At 43.5% G+C, this 17,351-nt stretch overlaps 1 protein-coding gene across 19 annotated transcripts in view; it reads left to right on the top strand.

The window, feature by feature from the left end:
• Ttll5 (tubulin tyrosine ligase like 5) overlaps positions 1-17,351 on the top strand; it is a 246,248-nt gene that overhangs the window by 86,155 nt on the left and 142,742 nt on the right. For 15 of the 19 annotated variants that reach the window (XM_050152443.1, XM_050152442.1, XM_050152430.1 and 12 more), the window contains 7 exons: positions 650-688; positions 4,678-4,835; positions 5,733-6,039; positions 9,957-10,077; positions 12,641-12,787; positions 13,778-13,881; positions 16,926-17,053. In XM_050152443.1, coding sequence (XP_050008400.1) covers positions 650-688; positions 4,678-4,835; positions 5,733-6,039; positions 9,957-10,077; positions 12,641-12,787; positions 13,778-13,881; positions 16,926-17,053 — 1,004 coding nt within the window. Of the gene's footprint in view, positions 1-649; positions 689-4,677; positions 4,836-5,732; positions 6,040-9,956; positions 10,078-12,640; positions 12,788-13,777; positions 13,882-16,925; positions 17,054-17,351 lie in introns of those variants that run through there. The other 4 variants (XM_050152436.1, XM_050152435.1, XM_050152448.1 and 1 more) reach the window with 2 other exon arrangements.

Below are 17,351 nucleotides of genomic sequence, written 5' to 3'. Positions count from 1 at the left end.
CTCTCTCTCTCTCTCTCTCTCTCTCTCTCTCTCTCTCTCTCTCTCTCTCTCTCTCTCTCTCTCTCTCTCTCTCTCTGTCTCTCTCTCTCTCACACACACACACACACACACAATCTGATTTGTTTCTTTAGTTGTGAAAAGCCTATTTTTGATGAATAGTCTTTGGAACCCTATGAGAACGGAACTTGGTTCCCTATTCTGATATTGTTCAATGAAAGCAGAAAGTTCTGTAGCCAGATCTAAGCCAGTGTAGACCTTCCTAGCCCTGACCATGGCAGAATATAGAAGTATCATCTCCTGCTCATCTACAGGCTCACATGCACACACACACATGCATGCACACACACCACATACACATGCAAACACATGCATACACACACACATAGGAACATACATGCACATGTGCATGCGCATGACAGTGGAGGTAATTACTGCCTTCGCGTTGTCATGAGGAATAATTATGATTTGCTTTATGAGTAGATGAACAAATGTTATTACTCTCATTTTTCTCTGCAGGTTCTTTGCCTGTTCCCCATTTTAGATGTCGAGTCTACTGAAGAGTTTGTGAATGTGTTCCTTATGTGTGTGAACTCTGCAGTGAGTGGGTGGGTGGTGCTCTCTAACCCTGCTGTCCTTTCTACATCTGCAGGGGAAACCCAAGAAGAAGCTTGCTGACAGGAAGAACACGGTAACTAATTTTTCGAAGTTGACAAATTCCTTCCATGTGCATGATGCGCAGCCATGCATAGACTGAACATGCCTTATATAACTCTTTTCAGTTTAGCTCATCATGATTAGCGGCACTATGTAAATGCTTTCTATTGAAAAAGTATTCTGTGGCCACATATTATAAAAAAGGTATAAGATTTAATTTATTGGAACCATATGTGCATGATTTTAACCAATAACGATAGATTTGTTGCATGGTGGGGTAAAAGACTCCAAGACCATTGCCATGCTGACTCGATGTTTATGTTGTGGCTTTGGTATACCTGAGGCATATATGACTGGCCCTGCTGGAAGTCAGCACACAGGTAGCTTTTCATTTGGGCAGAGCAAAAAATAGCCAGAGGCAAGACCAACATGGCTTTGCCTCAGTCAAGACTGCAGCTGCCACAGAAACTTTTCATCCTCCACATATCTGCAGGTTCCAGAGATTTCAACTATTTCCATGTGCCTGGTCTACGCTGTCCTCTTCAGAAGCAAAATAACAAGAAAGACAGTATAGCTACTTGCATCTCGCTTTGTTTTTCATTACGAGTAATTAAAACTTGGATTCTCATCCAGTAACTTAAGTTGTGTGTGTGTGTCTCTGTGTGTACGGTGTGGGTGGGTACCTTTGTCCTGGCACATGTGTGGAAGTCACTGAACACCTTTGTGGAGCTGCTTCCCTTCTTCCTCTTTACATGGCTGCTGGGGATCGAAGTCAGGTCGCCAGGCTTGTACAGCAAGTGCCTTTACCCACCACCCACACCCAAGCCTTTTTGAAGCATAAATTTAACTTTTAAGGAAGTCGTAATTGCCTTTTTAGGAAAAACTAAAATTAATTACTTGTAGCTTATTTCCAAATGAAAGTCAAAATTTGTTAAGTTTTCTATAACTTTTAGTCAAGGAATAGGCTTCCTAGGTATATTCCCCTCAATTTGGGAGTTAAAGAAAACAAATTTTTAAAAAATCATACAAAAAAAGCATTTAAAAGCTGAGTGTGGTGACTGGTACATGTAATCCTCGTACAAAAAAACTAACGTACGAGTGCTGTGGTGAGTTCACAACCATCCTCAGCTACTTATTTTAACTAGGCTAGGCTATAGTATAGAAACGCTTTTTCTAAAAACTGAAAGGAAAAAAATTCAAATGAATGGGCTTTAGTTTCCAATTTTTAGCTATCATTTCTTAATATTTATATGGCTATTTTGGTGGTATAGGGGATTAAAGAGATAAAAACTGGACTATAGGACTATTTGCTGGAAAGAAGTCTTACTCAATTTAAAAGAATTGAAATAATACCATCATATTCTTGGAAAATCTCAGTATTTGTGCTAGAAGCAACACATTTCTAAGTAATCTATGCATATCAAGAAGGATATCACAAAGGACATTAGAAAGTATATTGAAAGCATTAATAATACAAATAAAGCATAAAATATGTGATTTTTTTTTTAATGAAAGTGGTGCCTTGAGGGATGTTTGTAGCTCTCTGTGCTTGCATTACACCCTGAGTGCTGAGCTAGGTATGGTGGGTGTGCCCACAGTCCTGCTGCTGTGGGGGCTAAGGCAAAGGCTCATGACTTTAAAGTCAGCCTGGGCTACAGATAGCAAGACTGTGTCTCAGGAGAAGAAGAAAAGATGCAAGAAGCAAAGGGAAGACTCTGAGGACTGAAGTCACAGATCTGGAGTTCATCTTAAGAAACTATACAAAGCAGAGTCGAGTAACTAAAAGTAAGTAGAATTGAGAAAGTAAGAAAAAGTGTAAGACAGTTAAACCAAACGGAAAATTAGCAAGGAAAAGAGCACTGAGTGGCAGCATGGGATAGAGGGATGGTGTGAGTGTAGGACCGATAGACACGAGATGGATGCTGTGGAGAGATGCTAGGAACCGTTACTAATAAAGACATTCTGTTATTCTGATAGCTTAGGAAAAGTGGACTAAACTCCTTGCTGAGGAGAGCATTGATGCAGACTGAACAGAGCTGAAGTAGAGATTGTGCAGGGTACTGAATCTAGTCAGAGTACTGGGTTTTTATAAAAGACTTCCTACAAAACAAGGTTTCCTGGTCTCAGTGGCCATTAAGACACCCCGTCTCGAGGAATAGAGGAAGACATACAGTCTTGTCTGTTGGTCTTTGCATGCACACATATGCACACACCTACCCATACAGGTACACATGTATACATACACTGTGCATGCTACCCATACAGAAGGAGGAGGGGCAGGAACACAAGACATTCACAAAATACAATGTATCAGTGTACTTAGTAAAATTCTAAAGAATCATGCTTTAGCAGTGTAAATTGAAATATTTTTTATGCAGTAGACTTTAGTTCATGAACATAAACACTGGGCTTTAATTTAAAGATATAACTTCCACCCATTCAATTAAGGTGACCTAAAATACTAAGCTCAAACTAGGTTAAGGTCTATCTACCTACCTATCTCTCTCTCTCTCTCTCTCTCTCTCTCTCTCTCTCTCTCTCTCTCTATCTATCTATCTCTCTATCTATCTATCTGGATTTTTTTCAAGACAGAGTTTCTCTATGTCGCCTTGGCTGTCCTGGAACTCAACTAGGTAGATCAGGATGTCATCTAACTCACAGACATCTACCTGCCTCTGCCTCCCAAGTACAGGGATTAAAGATGTGAGCTACTATTCCTGGGCCCATGTTAAGCTTTTAGAAGATGTGTCTTAGAAAGAAACATGCTAGCATGTAAGATAAAGATATCACAATTGACTACACAATTACCAAATTTGAGCATGTTAGATATTAGTAAATGAATGGCTTGAATGGTACTTTTTAATCAGTTATTAATTCATTATTTAATTGGCTAGATATATTTTCAGAGCTCTGCAGTTCAGTTTTGGGGTGTATGGTAATAGATAAGTTTGAACATTTCTTAGTTGGGAAGCTGAGGCAGAGAGAGGATCCTGAGCCCAAATTTGAGCCTGGGTGTCATAGCGATATTGTCCACCAGAAAACGGGTGGTGAGATGGCTCAGAGGGCAAAGGCCCCGTGCTTTGTCCACTCCTTCTTTGGACCAGGTCCCACATCACTCACATCCCTAACTGGGATTTGTCTTCCTGACACCTGGCTTAGGCATTGCCAGCTCCCTTCCTTGTCGCACTCATCATTCAGAACTTACTGGGATTGGGCCTTGTTTTCTCTCTGCCTCTGACTCTTAGTTCCTGACTCTGCCCAAGACCTGGAGGGATCCTGCCCCTCTCTCATCTCTGTGGAGCTATACAGGTGCCAAAGAAGGTCAGGAGCCTTGGTGTGTCCTCAGATTGTGGAACAATGGACTGGGCAGACTCCCACTTCCCTGTGAGGCAAAATCCCCTGTGTACCACGACCCTATCTCAGATTCCATCTGTTCTCTTCCATTGCTGTGCTGCCAAATTTGCATGTATTAACTATTGTATAATTCAAAAGAATGTTTAAATACTGAGAAAATTGTAATTAGCTACAATAAAACTCATTTTCTATCTCAAGTGTTAAAATCTTACTGCTATCTCCAAGTCCTTCTGAAGATACAAGGTTTGGATGGCACATATAGTCCCTGCAGTAGAGTACTAGCCGGTATTACTAGGTGTTCAAAGGTGTTTCAATGTCATTGTCACATGGTTTTTGTTCAGAACACTTAATAAATTCAGGAAAATCATTAATAAAGTCTTACTATTGACTGAAATACTCCCATTTACCTGTGCAACCCCTTTAGTGTTCATGAGGGTTTCCATGACAATCTGTTGTCCTTACAGATGCTCTCAAGGTTGGTCTTAGAACAAAGAAGAGGACTTTATGTAAAGTCGAGGCTGGCCTCACACTTGCTGTATAGATGACTTTGAACTCAGGATCCCCCTGCCTCGATGTTGAAAGTGCAGGGATCACAGGCATATGCCACCACACAGTTTAAGGAAGAATGCTTTCTGACAGGCCTGCCTGCTCTGTTGTGTTTCCCTGTAGGATAAATACTGAAGGCGCACCAGAACTGAAGGTGGAGAGCATGAATTCCAAGGCCAAGCTGCATGCTGCTCTCTATGAGAGGAAGCTCCTGTCTCTGGAGGTGCGAAAACGTAGACGACGGAGTGGCAGATTGAGGGCAATGAGGCCAAAATACCCAGGTACCTGCCAGTGAGCATTGAACAAACTGAATGATCTGGGCCCTGGCAGAGCCAGTTAAGCAGTTTCTTCCATAATGCCTAATGAGTCAGAACTTTCCTGATGACATGAGGTTAGTTTTCCTCTAGGTAATCTCTTCCCGTTCTGAAACTTAATTTTGAAAGGATTATAAATTTGGAAATGTCCAGTTCCTTAGTACTTGCTTTGAAAACTGTCCACAGTGAAGTGCATGTTTTGGCTCCTGCTCTCATTCCACCATCAAGCAAATACTTGAGACTTGAGGATAATGAGTGTCCAGATTAGTGGGGTTCTGAGCAGTGCTGCCCGCCAGTGATGATGACCTGAAATTGCCAGGCGGCGTGAGTATTTTAGATGGAATTTCTCACCCTGGCTGTCTGCACATATCTGTTTCTAACTGACCCATAGATTGACACCCCCATGTTCCCTTCTTGGTAGAGCACCTGTGTCAGGCGGCTCATCATCAGTCACTGGGGTTTAATAGATGAATTTTCAAAAGACGGGGTTCCTGTTCTAAGACAGCAGTACACAGAGGCTTGAATGATCGTCCCCTGCTCTTGTGTCTCCATGAAGGGTACTTTGTTTTTTTTTTTTTTTTTAACCCCCTCTGACATCCTGAAGAGCACGCAGGCAAGGGCTTTTGTGCTAGGGATGCCTTCAGTAGTGAGAAAGCCATGGGCGTGATGAGATCTCTCAGCTCCAGTGATGATCACTGTTAGGGCTGCTGGGAATAGAAGGTGAGAGCGATGTGCTTGCTGCCAACTTTGTGTCTCGTTGCTAGTTTGACTTAGAAATGGGTTTTGTTAAGGTAAAAGGATGGTGTTGGGAGAGAGGACATTTTAATCCTTTTTTCAGCAACATTAGTGATTCTTCGCATTTAGTGATTACCCAACCAGCTGAAATGAATATTAAAACTGAGACAGAAAGTGAAGAGGAGGAAGACGTTGGATTAGACAACGAAGACGAAGAGCAGGAAGCCTCCCAGGAGGAGTCTGCAGGGTCTCTTGCAGAAACTCAAGCCAAGTACACGCCTTCGTTGACTGTTATAGTAGAAAATTCGCCCAGAGACAGTTCCATAAAAGTTGCCGAGTGGACTAATAAAGGTGATCAGTGCTGCAAAATTGAGACTCAAGAGCCAGACTCTAAATTTAATCTGATGCAGATTCTCCAGGATAATGGAAATCTAAGGTAGGTACCTCTGAGAGTGATGGTCGTCAAGCTGCTTATAGCTGACTTGTACTGAATACCAGTTTCCTTTGGTAATCACAGAAGCCCTGTGAACTAATGATTGCTTAGACATTGCTACCATCACAGAATCGGAGGGTTGGAGAAGTAACTTGTCCGAGGTTGAGCTATAGTACAGCCCGGGGTTTCATAGGCCAAATAGATGCTTGGTTGGCATCAGTCTCTACGAGTGCAGAGTGACTGAGAGGAGGAACTCAAGCAGTTCAGGCTTAGCATGTGAGACCTTCCAGGAGCTGGGGTCTCACCCCCATAAGGACACGGAAAGCATCACGTGCAAGGGGATCTCTGAACCAGTCCTTCCTAAGGATTAGGAAGTGGCGGGTGAGTGCTGAGTAGGTAGAAGTGGTGCAGTGGTTATTCCTGCAGTCCATCAGCAGGCATTGCTGCGCACCTGCCCAGTGCCAAGACTATGCTGTGCCCTAGCACATTGCTGTGGGGAGCAAGGCGGCCCTGGGGAACCTATAGTCTGCTGGGAAGATGGGCAGTAAACAGAGACATGGTACTCCAGACAGCAGAGAGTGTCTGAAGACGGCAGTGGTGTGATGGTGGGGACACAGGGTTACTACGACTGCTGGCCGTGCAGGAAGAGGTGAGCTTTGCCGTGAATGTGTGTGAGGAGTCAGTCCCGCCCTCTGCCAGGAGGCCAGCAGTTCCAGGCAGAGGAAAATGAGGGCCACTGAAATGGCACAAGCCTTTGTGTTCAGGAAGTGTCCGCCTGAGGGAACTGGAAAGGTCAGGAGGGGGTGCTAAGAACTCTACGTCCCCAGCAGGCACTGTTAGATTGCCTAGGGGCTGTAGAGGAGCTGACTTTGGTTTCTGGGTAGTATTTAAGCCTCTACACAACAGTCAGACCTTGTTTCAGAAAGTAAATTAAGGAAGAAACTCAGTGTAGAAAGGGGACAGTTAGAATTGTCCAAATCTGGGAGATGAAGCTGTTGGTCGGCGATATTACAGGAATGAAGAGATGAAGATGGGCTTACGCCATTTGTGAGGTAGGAGTGACAGACTAAAGCTCTGCATTGGCTAATGTGACCCCATCCATAGGCAGGAAGTGCAGAAGTTATTTCCTGACAGAAGGCTCCAGCTTCTTTGTGTGTAAGGTGGAAATACCCTGTGCTGTCCACAAAAGTACTGCTTAGAGGTCAAAGGTCATAGTGCAAGCCTTACAGTGGACATTGCTGTCAGTTCAGATTAAGTGTGGATGGGGAGAAAAGGCACTCTGGGAAGATCAGAACAAAGACCAAGAGATGGGCTTCAGAGCAGGAGGGAGGCACACGGTCAGGGGCAGCAGGAGGGTATCAAGTCCGCAGAGTGCTTAAGACACCAGTGTTGTGTGAGGTCCTAAGGGGCCACTCGTGAAGTGAATTTGTGGGTGGAGAAGCAGCTGTGAATGGAGGGAATCAGAAAGCAAGTGTCAAGTTACTGTTCCCAAGGGCTTGGCAGCAAAAGAAAGGTAAGAGCACGTCCTGGGGAGAGCTAACTAAGAAAGGATGCTTTTCATTTTAGAGATAGCAATTCTGGAGCCTTTGTAGACTTCAGAGGAAGGAGTTGATGGCCAGAGGATTAAGACATAGAAATGGATGTATTGGCAGAGAAGGGTTCTAAAAGAAGGGTGGAAAGAGGCCAGTGGAGGGATGGCTCTTTTTCCAAGTCATAAAGGATGGGCTGTGTGGCAAGCCCTGAGGGAAGCCAAAGAGCGGAGAAGCTGAGTCGGCTATGCAGTGGCCTGTGTTCTCCTGAGGCCAGATCCTATGCTTTGCCAGAAGGTGCAGAAAGGTTTACATTTGGGAGGGTGCTGTGTAGAAAGAGGATAGCCGGTGAGTTCAGGTTGTGTGAACTTGTTCCCAGTACTTGGGCTCTGGTCTTTGGATTGAGCTAACTGATTGATTACGCGACTGAGGTCAAGTCAGAGAGTCAGAGACCCTTTCCAGGTTTCAGTGTTCTCTGTCGAGCCAAGGTGCAGGTCAGACCAGGATTTCTGAAACTGTTTCCTGACTTTGGGGGCAGAGGGTGTTAGAAAAATTGGAATTGGAAATGGAAGATGGAAGTATGTTCTGAGCTCCATTCCAGCAATAAAACCCTCCTTAGCGACTGTAGAAATGAGTAATTCTTAGTCAGTCTTAGGGACTTCACTGTCAGTGAGGAAACAGAGCTTGCAGGATATTTTGCTGTCAGTCAGCAGACTCCAGACGGTTGCCCATTGTTCTGTGGGATGTTTCAGTGGTCCCTGGGAGCCTGGGGGCGACCACAGCTAGGGCTAGAGACAGCATACACTTGCTCCTTGTGTGATTTATCTCCTGAGGATCTGTTTAATAACTGTTTGGTTTTTTAGAACCTTCTTGATTTGATACAAATCATGCCTGTCTTATACTTCTGTCCGGGTAGGAGGTATGCTGATGACTGACGAATGCCTTTGAATGGGTCTCAGGGTAGCTTTCCGGGGTCTTTTTAGGAAGGTTTATAGATGTGAAAAACTTAGTACTCTTATTTCATTTGAAACAAAATACGGATTGAAATCTCAACTGGTTATCAGTATGAGGACTCCAATGAATGCAGTTGGTTATTCACTACAGTTGGAAGAATCTGGAACGTGCTGTTGTTCTCTGGATGAGAATAGGAATGTCTTCGATGGGAACATTTGGATGTTTAAATTCATTGTTTCAGATTCATACTGTACTCCCATAACTGTTCCTGTTAGTAATAAGATTGTAACCTTATTTATAGCTAGGAACTCTTAGAGATGAAAACTCCAGAGCAATCAGACACCCTGACCTGACTCCCCTGCGCTCCAGTCCTCCAAAACATACTCGGCCCTAGACCCTGTAGAATCTGCAGTCTGCTTGGGACAGATCCTTCATCTTGACCGTGGGGAACATGAGCAGACAGTGTTTAGTGATTACATGTGCGAGGATTGTGAACGGAATTTGTGTTGGGCCCTAATCTTAGCTGATGTAATTTTGGCTACAGTGTCAGGAGGCCGATCAGCTGAAGTAACCAAATCTTGCCTGAAAGAAAACAGATCTGCCACAGTTAGCTGCCGAAGTGAAAGTCGTCACTGTCTCTGGTCCCCTGGCTTTCCCACTGCAGCTTGAGGAGAGTCCTTGTCTGTACCCTAGACCAGCAGGCAGGAACCAGCTGTCACTAGGGTGCGTTTCACCATCTTGAAGGCTATTTCCCCACTGAATGTCTGGGTTCGTCCCTGCCTGTCAGGCCGTGTGCACCAAGCTCTGCTGGACGGCATTCACTCATTCTGGTCTGCGCTCCAGTCACTCCTGTCACGGAGTTGAGATGCATGACCTTATAATTTGGGCTCAAAAGTTCCTTTGTAGGGTTCATCTAGTTTCTTCTTCGGACACTTTTCCGTGATAGGAGTATTGGTTCTCATAACAAAATCCATATTTCTCTACTATCTGCTAAGTATGTCCTAAAGAACTTCTACCACCAAGCCCCTTTCTGCCGGTGTCCCCATGACCACCAAGCCCCTTTCTACCCGTGTCCCCACAATCACCAGGCTCCTTTCTACCGGTGTCCCCTCGATCACCAAACACTCTGCAGTCTCCCAAGAAAGTTCTTAAAAAATCAGAGAGGTGGAGGGGCAGAATAAAGAATTTTCAATTTTTGTGTATCCCCCTTTTATGGTAGTAATGAGAAGTATTATCATGGTTTCTTACATTGGAAACAATTTGAAAGTTCATGTAGGGTGTGGAAGGGTTCTTTATTCAGTAGTGTCTACCTAACAGTTTTCATATTCTTAGCTATCCAAACAGAAGGATCTTAAAGGTCAGTTGGAGAGAGGCAGGTATTTGGTGGGCAGGTTTGCCATTCTGTCTCATAACGATGTGTTGTTTTGGATCTTACAGCAAAGTGCAGGCCCGGCTGGCATTCTCTGCCTACCTTCAGCATGTGCAAGTCCGCCTGACGAAAGACAGTGGTGGTCAGACTCTCAGTCCCAGTTGGGCTGCCAAAGAGGATGAACAGATGGTGAGGCTCTGCTCGCTGAGACCTATAACTTACCCCTTTTCTTCCTCTCCTTCTCTCCCTTTATCCCCAGCTCCGCATTATGTTCTGATAAAAGAATTACTGCGGGATGCTGTTAAAGGTCTAACCATGCAAGCCTGGTGACCCGAGAATTGACAGTTGTCTTCTAACCTACACAGGCATGGTGTGGCACACACATTCACCATGTATGACACACACATACACTCACATACACACAGATGTTATACATGGCAAAGTTTGAAGGTTTCTCATGTTTCTATGCGATGTGAAGCAGCTCTCTGAAGCCATGTGTGGTATACTGCGGAGAGGAGGCATCGCTTTACTCCATTTTGAATTGGAAATTGATTGCTCATTGGATGTTAACTCCTGCATGAAGCCTTTGAGAAGAAAAAAAAAACCATTCTTCTGTCCTTAAACTGCTTTCCATTTCATTCTTTGAGGGAGGCATCGTTACCTCATTTTACAAGTGAGGAAAAAAGGACCTAGAAAAGCCAGCGCTTTTGTTCTGTAGCTGGAATATGGTAAAACTGGACCCAGAATGTCATTCTTGCCTTTACTTTGCTTCCTTTCTTTTCTGTCCCGAGGAGTCCCGTTAGCTTTTTGAGTCAGTACCTCTTTGTAAACTCTCCCAGGAAGTACTGTTCCTATGTCTACTTGTAGTTGTGTAAAATTTTTGGATTATTAGAATCAAACTTATGACAATTTTGACTATGTATTAGTCATTTGAACTCAACGAGGATTTAATATTCTGGATCACAATGACAGGGAGCATCAGGGTTTTTTGGTAAGATCAGAGCTTGTAGAGGAAGCCACAACCTTTTAATGCCCATCTTAAGCTACTGGCATTACCACAAGCAGAGGGATCTTCAACTCTGAGGAAGCTGGGTCCTTTGTCAGAGCTGACTTTAATTTTTAGTTCTCTTTATGAAAGGTGCATTTTAAAAAGCATAGTAGTTATCCCAGAAAGCAAATGATGAATTTAAAGTAGCCAGTGCAACCCAGAGATAAAACCTTGTGTGTCATGAATAATCCTTCAGCCATCAGTGGAAAATGTTAGCACTACACTTTCCAAGTGGAAAATTGAGCCTGCCTTTTTCAGAGTCAGTTTGTCTGCTCCACTGAAAAATAATGTTTTAATATAGTAGCTTAAACCACGCTATAGTAAAGACATCAGAGAACTATAAAATATACCCCCTCCCCCATTATAAGGCTGTAACATTTATGCTGGAGAAAATTGGAGGAGGGGGCATTGAGCAAAAATCAAATGTAAAAAAAAATCATTTAGAAAGTAACCAATAAGCAAACAAAAAAAAACCAACCAAACTAACCCTCTTGTTGCTGACTGAGTATTCGCCCAAGATTTGGGGCTTTCTACAAGAATATACAAGATCATCACTGCAAAACTGACTAAACATCGAGCTGCCCCGGCCATGGCTTTGTTTATGAAAAAGGCAGGTACACAGCTTCCTTCTGTGATCCAAGTCGAAAGCCTGGAGACCCGCCACATGAAAACAGTTTTATATTTTATGGGCAGTAACCTCTTTGAGGTCTCTGGCTCCACGAAATCTCTCAGACGCATCTGTGGTGTCATAAATGACCTGACAGATCCTCTCAAATTCAGAATCCTTTGTCTCCATCTTAAGCGAGGAATAGTCTTCCATTCTCTTAGTGACTGTCCCCTGGTGTTGCTTCCCACCCCTAGCCCTTAGAATTCCCTTACCCTTCGGAAGGAAGAACGGTTTGTCCAGCAGTTTCTAGTTTCCTTCATAGCCACTTTCTAAGCAGTGGTTTCTGCTCTTCAGCTGTGTTCTTTCCATACCCTTCCTCCACTGTCTTTATATGAAGTCCCTTGATGCGACCCCAGAGTCCAGATCCAGGGGCTGCCTCTAGCTTGTGATCGTGTCTCACTCCGGGAGTGACTCTGGGAGTCTTTGACATTTGACCCTGTTCTCCCTGACCTCTGTGGCATTGTTTTCTTTAGGTTTCTCTCTGTACATGATTTGTTTTTGTTTTGTTTGGTTTTGTTACAGGGTCTTACTGTGTAGCCTAGGTTGGTCTCTAACTTGCCCTGGCATTATAGACATGTACATTGTACCTGATCCTGTTTCTGCCCTCTCACCTTTGCTGAGTTCATCTGCTTCTGTGATTTTAGTTTGCGTTGACCTTGATTGCTAACTTTCCTAAATGGATCTGTTTGAGCCCCTTCTTAGAAACAATGTCCACTCTTTAAGTTATGATAGCTCTGCTTGTGTATATATACATGGTGGTATTTGTATAACTACTGCCTTACTAAATAATTCCTTGCATCTCTATTTGGTTTTTGTTTTTTGATTGCCCACATACTGAGGGAAGAGAATATGGTCCTTTTGTTTTGTCTTTATGTAGTGTCTTATAGCTAACATGTTTGTAAAATGTGTGACATCATACCTCTTCTCCCATCATCTTTTGTTGTCTTCTCACATCTTTTGTTCGAGCCCATCATTGCTTGTCTTCTCCATGTTTAGCACAATTTCTACTTTTGTTCCTCTCTCATTACTTTATTTAGGAGCTAGTGGTTCGTTTCCTTAAGCGAGCATCAAGTAATCTCCAGCATTCATTAAGGATGGTGTTGCCTAGTCGGCGATTGGCACTTCTGGAGCGCAGAAGAATCCTCGCCCACCAACTAAGTGACTTTATCGTTGTGTACAACAAGGTAAGTTCTTTACCTGATGTCTTCAGTGTTGGTTCATTGTACCTGTTGGGAACAGGCCATCTGCTTTGTCCCGTTCTCTTGGTGGCACCATTCCCAGTCCAGCTGGGCTGAAAACTGCATATTTTGAGGGCCAATGGCTATACTTAATTCTTATAAAATTGCACCATTCTTTGCTCTCTAGTATACCTGAGAAAGATCCTAGTCTGTATGCAACTGTAGCATAGTATTGTGCCTGTAGACATTGGGGAGATGACCATTTGAGAGTGATTAAATTATGAATTTAATATGATGACTTGCATTTCTATTTCGAAATAGTTAGATTTTCTTCTCTGAGACATTTGAAACAGGAATATGACTTCACACCTATAAGGTACACTACTTAATTAGAATTTTTTTTCAAAATGTTTTGTGTCTGAGGTTCTAGACCATTTTAAAAAGATGTTATTTTGGGAGAAAAAGTATGTCCACTATGTAAGAGGAAAAGCTGAGCCCTAGAAACTGACATGGCTTTTCCGAAGTTACATGGAAAGGCTAGTGGACTGTTGACACACTGAACCTGTAGCCACGATTACTTCAGATCTGTTGAGAATCCTGTTTTGTCTTACACAAGTAAAAACTCAGTCAGTTTGGAAACTGATACAAGAGACTCTTCCAAGACCAATCTTTCCTCTATGAATTGCAACAAAATATTGTGTGTCTGTTGTCCAGCAGCACTGTGAAGCTGCAATTATCATCCCAGATGTTACTATAAAAAGCTCTTGCTCTATGACCCATGTTAGCAGAAAGTAAAAACATGATTAAAAATTACATTCTGCCACCGTTACTTGGGAATTTCAAAACATTTCATGAAACGATGACCCAAGTAGTTTGTCAGATTTATAAGTGGTGGAAATACGGGAAGAAGGAAAGCCTCTCCCGCAAGGTGAGGAAAGCGCATCTCTCGGGAGTCAGTTTGATCTTGTTGTTTTTCTCTGGGTTGGACACGGGTAGGAAACAGAACAAATGGCTGAAAAGAAATCAAAGAAGAAACTAGAAGAGGAGGAGGAAGATGGGGTGAACGCAGAAAGCTTTCAGGACTTCATACGACAAGCAAGGTACAGGGCACTGCTGATGGACAGCCATGTCCTTCCGTCTCCTGAACTGCCCACTGGATCACCCGCAGCCCCTTGTTTCTGTTCCGTGGATGGGAATAAACTCAGTCCCCAAAGGAGGGAACATTTCCTAGGTTTGGCCTCTCCATATCTTAGCCAGTTGTGTTGCTGTTGTCATGACTTCAGTTATCAAAACACTGCTGCTGGGTGTCTGGGCTGGAGTTCTAGACGGCCTTCAGCTCACAGCCCTGAGAGTGTGAGAGCCCCTGGAAAGGGGAAGGTAGAGGCTTCTAGTGTTTGCTGGGTCCAGATTTATTCCCGACCTACTGATGCGGTGGAGACGACCAGATATTCCTACATAGAGTAGGGTGAGGACTAGCGGTTTCTCAACTCTGTGAGGGTCACGCCTAATTTATATAAAACAAGTTTTTCATGCTTAGGGCTGACCTTGAGAAGTTGAAAATCTCTTATGTTCAGCTCTGTTGATGTAAGCCAGCCAGACCGTTTTACTCACTGACATTGTATTTCCAAAGGAAGAGATAACAAAAGCACTTAATTTTAAGATTTGTAAAAACTCAGAATGGAGGGTCTTTTTTTAAATTAGAGAGTTGTCAGGCTAGAGAGTTGATTCAGGGGTTAAGAGCATTATCTGTTTTTGCAGAAGACCTGGGTTCTGTTCCCAGCACCTACATGGTGTCTCAGAACCATTCCTAACTCTAGTCCCAGGGGACCTGATAGAAAATAATAAAATCTAAAAATATAATGGTTTTTTTTATTTTTACATTAGAGAGCTGTGAGAAACTACTAAGCTAAAGGAAAAGCAATGATAAGCCCCTTTAATTAGGCTTCAGTAGTCCAAAGCACAGTGGGAGGATAACAGAATATCAACATTCCGTTCTTTGTGAAGTTAAAGTAGGTAATGGCTCATCAGTCTCTAACACTGAGGTCCTTGGTTAATTCTTTGAACAGACTTCACTGTGGCCTCAGTGTCTTATGCTTTAGGTGTGCTACAAACACATATATCATTTTGTAGGGTTTATAGTTATATAATGCTCTTTTGTGGATTTTCTGAGGTCTTGAGTAATATGCTTGAGAAAGCAGGTATAGAAATAGAAATAAAGCAAGAATCAGCTTTCCACATCAGCCTCATAAAAACAGCAAAAGCAAAAAAGGACAAGGTGGTTCAGTGGATAAAGGTGCTCATGCCTAAGCCAGAGACTTGAGTTCCATCCCCAGGGCCCACGTGGTGGAAGGAAAAACACAGTTCCTGCAAGTTGTCCTCCACGCCTCTTCCATGACGTGCATATGCTCATCCACAAAGTAAATACATAAATGTAAAAAGATTAAAAGCGGAAAAGGGAAAAAAGTAAATGATACCAAAAAATAGAAAAATAGAGGAAAAAAAAACATACACACACACACACACACACACACACACATTTTGTATCGTGTTCCTGCACGTATGTCCAGAAGAGGGCACCAGATCTCATTAGAGAGGATTGTGAACCACCATGTGGTTGCTGGGAATTGAACTCAGGACCTCTGGAAGAACAGCCAGTGCTTTTAACCTCTGAGCCATCTCTTCAGCCCAAAACCTCATTTTTTTTTTTAAGAAAAGAAACATAACTGGAAACTATAACTGGAAACTAAATGTAAACTATATATACTCTTAACTAATAGAGTTTTTGGGGTAAAAATATATTAGGTTATATTGTTGATTGTCATTTAAGCAGCAGTTCCTGGGAACTGTGTGGCAGTGTAGGGTCTTTTACTAAATTAGGACGAGCACACAGACTCCTTGAATAGCCTGACAAGCTCAAATGCCTGCAGGAAGGAAGCAGGAAGACCTAAGACAGGTGCAGAGTGACTTGTGGTTGGGCCAGCTATCCCCTGCCTTCCAGTACTCTGAGAGCGTCAAATAAAACACTGCCAGAGAGAAGCAGGGCCCATTACAGCCCCAGCTGGAGGTATCTGCCAGCTAACACTATCTTGTGCCGCTCTTCTGCTTGGGGACCTGAGCGTTTATGGAGACCCATAGAGGTGCTTTCCTGGGTTTTCATTGGTGTGTCCTGAAGACGGCAGGTGAATTGCCTCACCTCCTTGAAGGCTGCCTGTGAGAAATAATACCAAGCTCCAGAGATAAGAAGGTGGCTACAAAAAGTGGCTGTCCATGTTGAAAATCCCTGCGTTACTGCTTCAGAGCCCTCTGGCTGAGAGCAAGATAGAGCCGTGCATGCTGTGTTTGCTGGGAGCCTGCTCAGACCCTCCTCTGTTTTCTAATACTCTAGACTCTGTGGCCACTCATAACATGGCATTTCAGTAACTCAAAGTGCCCATCTAGTTCTATCTCATTCAATGTTCAGATGGTTAAAGATCCCGTCTGTGGCCACACTAGGTCTCCTTATTTCTGACAGAGCCAATAAAAATGACTTGTGGCCCTTTGAGTGAAAATACTGCAGTTATCTGGAAGCAGGGTAGATGCACTGCCAACTGCAGCCAGATGATAGCTGCACTCTGTGGCTATAAATGATCTTTTTTACATATTTTATTTTTTAATGGTACACACCTTTCCGTGTCTCTCATTTTCTCCCTCCACTCCCCCCACCCCGTGTGTGTAAGCTGATGAGGGGGGTATTGTACAAAAATAGGTTGTTGGTAAGCTTTGACCTAATCTGTGGTTTCAATTTCTTACCAAGAGTGTGCTTACCCAGTAAAACTTTGTGCAGGTGACTGAGTACTTGAAATGTGTGAGGTGTGACTCTGGCAAAGAATAGTCTAATTTGATCTCATTCAGCTAAGTCGACATAGCTCCATGTAACCAGAGTGGCTGCTGAATCAGGTAGTGCAGGTCTAGAAATCCTCTGCGGATTAATAAAGATTTATCTTGGTCCACACTTTCCCAATTGCTTTCGTTTTAAACTATTAATGAGGAGCTTTTGCCTTGCGTGTCTCACTTTCCCTTCTCTGCTTACTGTTTCCCTGATAAAATGTCGAAGGATTTTCCAGAGCTGCTTCCTGTGCTGACCGAACCCTCTTCTTCATTTCAGTGAGGCTGAACTGGAGGAGGTGTTGACTTTCTATACCCAAAAAAACAAGTCTGCCAGTGTCTTCCTGGGGACTCACTCTAAGAGTTCTAAGAACAGCAGTAGCTATTCTGATAGTGGGGCCAAAGGCGGTAAGTACGCGAGCTAATAAGTGAGCCGTGCAAACAGAAGCATCTGGAATAGGAGCCCTGGCTGCACACTGGTCTTGAGTGTGATTGAGTGTAGCCTTGACTGTCCTTGAACTCACTGTGTAGAGCAAGTTGGCCTCAAACTCACACAGATCCGCCTGCCTCTGTCTCCCAGTGCAGGGATTAAAGGCGTGCCCCCCCTCCCAGTCCCAGTCCCCAGCTGTTGTTTGTGGGCCTATTCTATACCTAATTGGGGTGACTGATACTCTTGGTCCCAAGCCCCAGATGCCATTGGTTTCCT

This window comes from Alexandromys fortis, unplaced genomic scaffold, assembly GCF_014885135.2.
Source record: "Alexandromys fortis isolate MF-2015 unplaced genomic scaffold, M_Fortis_MF-2015_v1.1 scaffold_47, whole genome shotgun sequence".
NCBI classification, from domain to species: domain Eukaryota; kingdom Metazoa; phylum Chordata; class Mammalia; order Rodentia; family Cricetidae; genus Alexandromys; species Alexandromys fortis.
The sequence above is the reverse complement of the archived record's forward strand: the minus strand, read 5'-3'. Positions and strand labels throughout refer to the sequence as shown.